Source organism: Myotis davidii, unplaced genomic scaffold, assembly GCF_000327345.1.
Source record: "Myotis davidii unplaced genomic scaffold, ASM32734v1 scaffold44, whole genome shotgun sequence".
NCBI lineage: Eukaryota > Metazoa > Chordata > Mammalia > Chiroptera > Vespertilionidae > Myotis > Myotis davidii.
In genome coordinates, this window is record NW_006299705.1 from 6,663,877 (window position 1) to 6,673,152 (window position 9,276).

General features: G+C 36.1%; 1 protein-coding gene across 12 annotated transcripts in view; it reads right to left on the reverse strand.

Annotated features, from left to right (window-relative positions):
- The window catches only part of SSBP2 (single-stranded DNA binding protein 2), a 240,897-nt gene that overhangs the window by 74,734 nt on the left and 156,887 nt on the right, over positions 1 to 9,276 (reverse strand). For 8 of the 12 annotated variants that reach the window (XM_006775491.2, XM_015571601.1, XM_006775494.2 and 5 more), the window contains one exon: positions 1,875 to 1,964. The exons of the other annotated variants lie outside the window; for them this stretch is intronic. In XM_006775491.2, the coding sequence (XP_006775554.1) occupies positions 1,875 to 1,964 (90 nt within the window). The remainder of the gene's footprint in view (positions 1 to 1,874; positions 1,965 to 9,276) is intronic. 12 annotated transcript variants of the gene reach the window in all.

Sequence of the window (9,276 nt, forward strand, 5' to 3'; positions counted from 1 at the left end):
ACTTCATAACTGTAATGTTGCTACTGTTATGAATCGTAATGTAAATATCTGATATGCACGATGGTCTTAGGCGACCCCTGTGAAAGGGTCGTTCGGCTGCCAAAGGGGTCGCGACCCACAGGTTGAGAACCGCTGTTCTAAAAGCTGTCTGACAGCTCTTCCAGGCCTACTGAATAAAGACTCCCGTTTTAATGTGGCATATAAGGTCCTTCTCAATGTGCTGGAAGTTATCTTCCCAACTTCATGTCCAGGAACTCCTGCCTATGCTCCCTCTACTTTCGGAGTATATTACTCTGAACACCTCCGCACAGGGTCATTCTGATGCCTCCACACTTTTGCTTATACTGTTCCCACTTTCTGGAATATCATTCCTCTGCTTGTTTCCTGAATAACTTTTTCCAAACCCCTCTTAGCTCCAATTCAGGCAGACTTAATAGCTCTCTTCTAGGTCATCACGGAACGTTAAATTTTCCTCTGTTACAGCACTTATCTTGCTGTATTACAGTTATTTCTCTTTAATGCCTCCCTGGCCAGACAACGAACTTCAGGAAGATACATATTATGTATACTCATTTTCAGATGCCTGCCACAGGGCCTGGCTTCTAATAGGATTCAACTATTTATCACATTGAAATAATTAAAGCACATTTACTGTTTCAACTACTCTTATCAAGATTAAGGCAGAAGACAGGTAAGGGGAGAATAAGTTATTCTACAAAAAGTAAAAGTGAAAATGTATAGTTTTATATACTTCGTTTAACCCTAGGAAGAATTTGGCTTCCTTCCCAACCTACCCCCTTATGTATCCCTGGCAAGAGAAATAAGAGCACGAGGGGAAAAAAATGAGCTAGAAATGTTTTATGAGTAATGCTCTACTAAAACTTTAAAAGGAAAATTTAATGACAAAAGTCCGGAAAGCCTTGATTTGAATCCCAGCCCCGTTGCTTTCTGACCTTGTGCAAACTACTATATCTACCAAGCCTTGGCTTTCCCATCTGTGCAATGGCAATGATAATAATACATCTTCACATCTAGGGTTATTGTAAGGATTAAGAGTTTATATATGTAAAATATTTAGAACAAAGCATGGCACACAGTAAGCAGTTATTGTGTTAGATATTGTTATTATAGCATATTACATTAATTCCTATAATGCCTTCAACTCTAGTTTTTAATTCCTAAATTCTTCCTAATTTTCTCAAAGGGTGGTAAAATTAACCCGGCAGTAAAATAAATGAATTTCAAAATCTTTGTTGGTTTGGGTTAGAAAACTGTCAAATTTAAGATGTGGATGCCATAAAATTAAAAAGGGGTGTATTGTAATTCTTAAATCACTATCATCATTGCTAAAATAAGAGTTATTAAAATTTTACAATACTAACATGTGATGTAATGATATTAATAAAAATTCCAGCTTAAAAGCCACAAAAATGATTTTCAAATATTTTGATATAACCTATAATCTTGATAAGTAAATAGTTATGACTTAGCCATATTATTTTAAAGTACAGCCAAATCTTGATTACCTTTAGTCTCTGGAGACATGGATAACTTAGATATTTAAAATTCATTTCAGAACTTCATCTTTAGCCTCTTCTCCTATCAAACCTTTACCATGGTTCACTTAATGGGCTAATTTGCATTTCAACTCATTTTTTTCTTCTTGAACAATGAAATAGCAAAATAAATAAATGAATAAAGTTTTGACAATAATATAGGAAGGAAGGGCTAATGTCCTTGAATAATCAAGAGTTGGCTGCAGAGCATTATGTTTATCTTAAGAATAAAAATAGTCTCACTCTCCTTCATATCTTTAAATAAAATCAAACAGGAGTTCCTATGCCTTAACATTCCTAGTCAGTTTCTCTGAGTACCTGAAAGAACCCTGGTGGTACAGGACCTACTGGCATGCCATCTCCTGGGGGAATGTTTCCTAGCACTGGACTGGGAGCTGCTGCAGCACTCTGCAAAGAATAAAGGAGAAACAAACCTATATCATTACAGAGAAGGCACAAAACCAAAGACTAATGATAATAGATTGTAGGAGGGGAAGCTTTTCATTCCTGGGAACAAATATTGGTAATTTCCCCCTCTACAGAGGTAAACTAAGATACAACAGTTAGTTTAGTATATGATTAAGTTATTTGGTTTAAACAGGTCTCTTTAAATTTTCTGAAGTCACAGAACTTTAATAAGATGTTATATTTGAATGACATATAAAAAACAAATAATATAACAAAATGATAAAAGTTTAAACAAATGCTTTAAGGCACAGGCATCTGAAATGGCAACATCGTAACAATAGGTAAATATGTAAGCAATAAGTTTGAAAATGGTAGTTATAGGAGTTGGAAAACAGAACTATCTTTTTAGATTATGCTTTTCTGTATGTCATAAATAAACTAAGTTTCTGCCTATGGGTGGCAACACATTATTTATTATCTTTCTGATAGACTACAATTGGTAGCTAAAACATAATTGATAGTAAAAATAACGTAGTGAGTGTAAAAAAATAATTAGGAGACTTAAGAGAAAGGAATTAGATTTGGAGAGAATAGTCTCATATAAACAAATTATTTAAAAAACAGGTTGAAAAATTCAAAGTCTACCTCACTTGCAAATTATTTCATCGAATCCTAGGGCTTCATGACATAAAAGTACAAAAAACCTTTGGGTTTAGACTTTGTAATCAAATCAAGGTTTTAGATCCAACACTTACACAGAGAAATAATATATACAACTGCTCTACAATCATGGATTTCATCTCTCAACCTGGGTGGGCGTATTACAAATACTGAGAACAGTCAAGAAGGAAGCAAAAATATGCTAAAGACAGATTTGTACACATCCAACTGTTCTGCTATGAAAAGAACTCAAAACAAACACTGGATCTAGTGGATCTGCAGCACTACCTCACCTATTCATTCATGTACTAATATCCCAATAGAAGATGTAATATCTCAGTATGTTTGTAACATATATCGGCCAGTATATAAACTGATAAAAATAATAATGTTTATTCTGTAGCACTGGCAGTTATTAATAATGAAGGCCAATGACTTTAATATTTCCTGAGGAAATCTAGGTGTCAATGTGGCTATCTAAAATGCTGCTTACCTACCAATGCTAAAATTCTAAACGTCTGATAAAGCATATAACTATAAAAGAAACAATATTTCTTAAACATTAACATATTATTCTATTTTAAGCAAAAGCATGCAATTTAATGTAGGGTACATTAATTGAATACCTACCATTTGCCAGATATTGTTCTATATCACCTTATATGTCAACCTTCACGTTTTTTAAAAAGTGAAAGGCAAATTTCTTTTTTTCATTTTAACTAAACTTGCATAAAGACTAAATATAGAATGCTAGAGTAAAAGGAAATTTTACCATCTAATATATTCTCTTTTAGTCTAAAGTATATGATAAAGGCAGATCTGGGAAGAAAGATTTGATCTGCATCCTTTGGCAGTCAGGGGAAGCTGCTCTTAGTCCTAAAAGCTAGACACTGGATGTCATTATTGTTCTAATTAATTGCAGAACAGAAACTTGTTTTTGCAATACAAAAGACAGATTTGTAAACCTCACTCACCTATCTATATATATATAAAAGCCTAAGCAACCATCCAACCATCCAACCGTTCGACCAGTAGCTATGACACATACTGACCACCAGGGGGCAGATGCTCAACACACAGGCATGGAAACATGGAACAGACTGATAAATCTCAGAGGGAAGCAGGGAGAGGGGAGGGTGGGAAGAGATTAACCAAAGATCTTATATGCATACTAGAGGCCTAGTGCACGGATTCATGCACCGGTGGGGTCCCTCGGCCTGGCCTGCAGGGATTGGGCTGAAACTGGCAGTCTGACATTTCCTGAGGGGTCCTGGATTATCAGAGGGCACAGGCCAGGCTGAGGGATGCCACTGGTGTACGAATCTGTGCACCAGGCCTCTAATACTTGTATAGAAATGCATACTATAATGTTGAACAGGTTTGTAAAACCAAAACAGAATTCAGTGAATTACTGCAACTTCCTAGTATAGTTCAAAGATGAGATTTCTCCCTTAATTCTAGTTGCCTAGAAAGTATATAAAAGAAGATTTTGCCTACCCAAAGGAAATAAAAATGTTTGTTTGCAACTAAACTTAAATTCAAGAAGTAAAGATGCTGGGTCATCACTGGCTCCTTTACTTTTCTGGGGACTACATAGTTTAAAGGTACTTAATATGCTAATTTTTTCTTCCAAGTTCTTTATTATACATGTTTCTTATGTTTTTTCCAGGTATTATTTAAAAGTGAGACATCATTGTCAGATGAAGAATTAAGCAATGCAAATCGTTAAAATGACTTTAAATTTTAATTTCATGACATCAAAATGATTTAATAAATTCAATAAAAATATATTGTCAAGGACTCTTTTAAGCTGTGCAATATAGCAGTTAACATCCTTGCCCTTTATTTTTGCTTTTACAAAACTAAATATACATATTTTTATTGTTGAGAGTATTACACATGTCCCTCATCTCCCCCCACCTTTGTTCCACTCTGCCCAGCCTCTCCCCTCCCCCAGGCCTTCACCACACTATTGTCTGTGTCCATGCGCTATGCATATAAGTATATAGGTTCTTTGGTTTATCTCTTCACTGTCCACCCCGCTCCCCACCAGAGATATGTCCATCTGTTCCATGCCTCTGAAACATATAAAGTGGTTAAGAATTGGTGATCTAAATATTACAGATGATGTTTGCCATGCAGAAGAAAAAGAGTGCTGTGATTAGCTGGTAATTTCTACAAAATGCTAACTTTTTCATATGAAAGCCAAGAAGCATGGGAAATTACAGAAAACAAAAGGGAAGCAGCTACTGATGCTAAAAAATGTTTTAAGTACAAGAGAAATGCAAAAAGACCCTGATAAATGCAGTGATGATTTCATTCCTAAGAATACTTTAGGAGGCAGCCTTTGATTCAGTTGTTAGTTTTCAGGACAGCAGCCATATTTCCTGGTTCCTTGAATTCTATATTCAGCTTTAATCAGAAATAATAGATTATAAGAAAAAGGGCTGACATAGGGACTTGTTTGGAGACCATTACATTCTAAATGATACCTTCATATCTGTACATGTATCCCAAATATTAGGTGCCTAGCCATTTGATCACACAAAATTTTGAACTTGGTGTAAATAATCCCCAAAGTGATGATTATAAATTATTAAGAAAACTCATATTAATAGCATATAAAAGTTTCTGTTTAAAAATGAAATGAAATGGGGATATTTATGATACCATTATCATCATTCATATATTATATTTATAAGTTCAGCCCTCAAGAAGCATTTATTGTCTTCATATGAACTTCTGATGTGTAAATTGTTATTAGAGCAATAAGCCTGTGTTATGGCCACATGACCACACCATAGGCCAATCTGTGAGAGCTTTTCCATGAAACATCCCTCCTCCCACCCACAATCTAACATTTTGGTCAAACACTTAATAAAGTGACCTTTAACAGTATTTCAAAATACCACAGTTTAAAGAGAAACACAGGGAAAAAGTGTTAGGCATATTAATGTTGTACCCTTTTTCTCAAGTTTGTAATTGTTACTGCTATTGCCCCTGTTTTTTCTTTTTAACTCAAAGATGGAAGACTGTCTTGTTTCTACACTGTTGATTCAACGTAAAAAATCCCTGGGCTTCTATTTGAGAGTCTAAGTATTTTACTCTGACTGGAACTTTACAGGAGAAATTGGATGAGTCACCTTTTGAGAAAAAAAAAAATTCCCCTCTGTGGTAGGCAGAACAGCCACCCAAAGATATCCATGCAAACCCCAGGGCCTGTGAATGTGGCAGCCTCCAGAAGCCGAGAGCAGCCCCAGGCTGACTCCTAAAACCCCAAGGAACTGAATGCTACCAACAAACTACATGAACTTGAAAGTGCATTCTTCCCAGAGCCTCCTGATAACAACCCAGCTGGCTCACACCCCTTGATTTCAGCCTTGCAAGATCTAGAGTGGAGAAACCAGCCCACTTATATCAAGACTCTGACCTACAGAACCGAGAGATAATATATTTACAGTGCTTTAAGCTGCTAACCTTGTGGCAATTTACGTCAGCAGTATAAAACAAATACACCCCTCCCCCAAAATGACTATTTCATTTGAAGGACATTTTTAAGGGCATCTAGAAACTAGGGAATTCTATGGATCCTTAGAGGTAACTGTACTTGACCTGTTGTACTGTATGCATTTGCTAGTACTCCCATTTTTATCACATCAAGTGTCCATCAGATTAAAAATAAAAATACATCCTAGGGTTCACAAAGCTTGGTCCTATGGTTTACCTGGTCTCATAGTTCTTCTTGTGGCTTTTAATTGTGTCCCATGTGAATCAGCCCCCCTCCCCCCACCGCCCCCGCCTTCAGTAGTGAAGAGTGGGGAAGCACAGTGTGAACAAGGGCACATGCAGCATCTCTTCTTCAGTAACAATTGCCTGCCAGGCCTCTAACTCTGCTTTTCTCTTATTTATAAAAGAATCGCTCCTTAACTATTAACAGAAGGTTCTACCAATACCATCTAGACACTAGCCAAGCTCATGTCTAGGGTAGGGAAAATATAAAAACAACTGAAACCATCGTTTGAAGATTACCACCATGTAGACTCTGCTAATGGTCCCTGTTTTGACCCTGTACACTGATTCAAAATTACTGAATGCAGCCTCAATCCTTGTGTCAAAGAGGGTTCATTTCTTTCTTCCATTTGCTGGGCTTCCAGCCTCAGTTCCCACCTAACCAGCACCTTGATGTCTCAGAGACCAAAGCCAACATTCTATTGAGTTCTTTCCTCATATTACTTCTGAGGGGATCTGTTCTGCCATGGGACTTCCATTTCCATGGCTGAGTCCTCAGTACTTGATGTTGGGTTCCCTCGTTGCCAACAGTTCCCCTGCCTAGATCTCCACTCATTATTTCTTACCATGCTGCGCCTGGGGCCAGTGTTGGCCACCTGCCGAGCCTTTCCACTTCTCATTCTGTAACATCCTCGTGATGACCATTTGCACACACCCTCTGCCGACTGCCTGCGACCAGTCTCCAAATCTCCAACCTGATCTACTAACCTGTCTTCACTTCTCAACTGTCTACTGTAGGACCTCTCTCACGGCTTACTCTGTCACCCTAAAACGGCCTTGTCTTAGAATCCAGGCAGAGGTGTCCTGACTGCACAACCACAGAGCCTCTATTTTAGGAAGGTCTTTTTTTAAATCTTTGTCGCAGAACAGATTAAAGCCATGGAGGTACAGCCTGTATCAATAGCATGAATCATTGCAATTTTTGTTTTGTTTTTTTCCAGGATGAAGTTAATCATTAGGTACTCATCTTTTAAAAAAGTTACATCCCTTATGAGACAGTTAAATATTTATGCAAAACACATATTTCCTTTAAAATATCTTTTTTCTTTTGAAATTTACAGCTTTTGTAGGAAGAAATTTAAAGTCAATAATTGTGAGTTTTTTCCTTAAGCAGCATTATTAGCATGAATCTGAAACAATATGTGTCTAATATAACAAATTTCTAAAAGCTCTTAAATTTTATCTAGAACAAATGGTTAAATACGCGTAAGTAGGTATTCTAATAGGTTTATAAAGGAAATTTCAGATTATTTCACTACATTACAATATTTTAGGATTATTCCCATACTAAAATTAATTTTTAAAGCTAAAACTTAATTTTATTTAAAATATCTCATATTCCCCAAGGAGTTGTTATTATGGATAAAAAGAGTACTTGAAATTAACTTGAGCAGAAATACTACTGTTTAGTTTTAAAAGATGTTGATTACTGCTTTCTTAAAAGTGGCATAACAAATGGATTATAGGAGGCACAAAATAAAAATAAGAAAATAACAAATAAAAATATTTGTTTACATTTGGTTTCAAACTGGAAACAGGGCTAAGGCACTGAACCAGTTTTCTAAATTATTTTTATAAATATATAGTAAAATTCTGTTCAATTCTGCCACTGGCTTTGAAACTTTTTAATTGATGCCACAAGGTAAAATAAACCATTACCACATGTTATCACACAGATGAAGGGATAGCTGCCAAGTGTGCTTTTATATCAATGTAATGTTGTGGTGGCGAGATCATCTAAACACACCTTAACAAAGATCCTAAGGACAATGCATAATAATACAAGTAACTAGCCAGCCGTGGGCAAACTACTGCCCGCAGGCCGGATCCGGCCTGTTTGAAATGAATAAAACTATTGATAAAAAAAGACCGTACCCTTTTATGTAATGATGTTTACTTTGAATTTATATTAGTTCACACAAACACTCCATCCATGCTTTTGTTCCGGCCCTCCGGTTGAGTTTAAGAACTCATTGTGGCCCTTGAGTCAAAAAGTTTGCCCACCCCTGATCTAAACCTTAGTTTCCTCATCCCTAAAATTGGGACCATAAAAGTGCCTATGACGTTGAATTGCTGTGAGGGCCCAGTGAAAAATTTCACGTAAGGCTCTCAGCACAGTGCCTGGGACATAGTACATTCGGAACTATCTGCCTTCAGACACTGTACCACATATCTTGGATAGTCTCAAGATAAAACATCTTTATCCTTAAATAGTAAATTTACTTTTTGGAAGCATGTAAAATTCATTTGGTATAGGGTTTTATGAATAGTGGGTAATGGGAAGGACAAAAGCATTTTGAATTAAAATTTTAAAAATATGACAGGTTCTTCATATAAAATGGCATTAAACTCAAATGTAAAAACTTTAAGTTATTTATTTTTTATTTTTAATGACAGCTAACATACAATATTATATCAGTTTCAGGTGTACACCATAGTGATTTGACATTTATATGCCTTAAGAGGTCATCACCATGATAAGTCTAATAACCATCTATCACCATATGAAGTTATTATAATATTGTTGACTAAATTCCCTATGCTGTACACTATATACACAGGAATTATTTTGTAACTAGATGTTTGTACCTCTTAATCCTTTTCACTATTTTTGGCCTATCACTTAAATCCTCTCCTGTAGCAACCATCAATTTATTCTATATGAGTTGATATCTATTTTGTTCATTTGTGCGTGTGTTTTTGTTTTTAATATTTTTATTAATTTTTAGAAAGAGAGGAATGGAGAGGGAGTGCCGGGAGCCGGTCCATCCTTGCTGTTTCAAGGGACCTGGCATATATGGCATACTGTTCTTAATATATTTGCTCACCCTATTGGCACTATGTGTTTTAACCAAGGTCACCT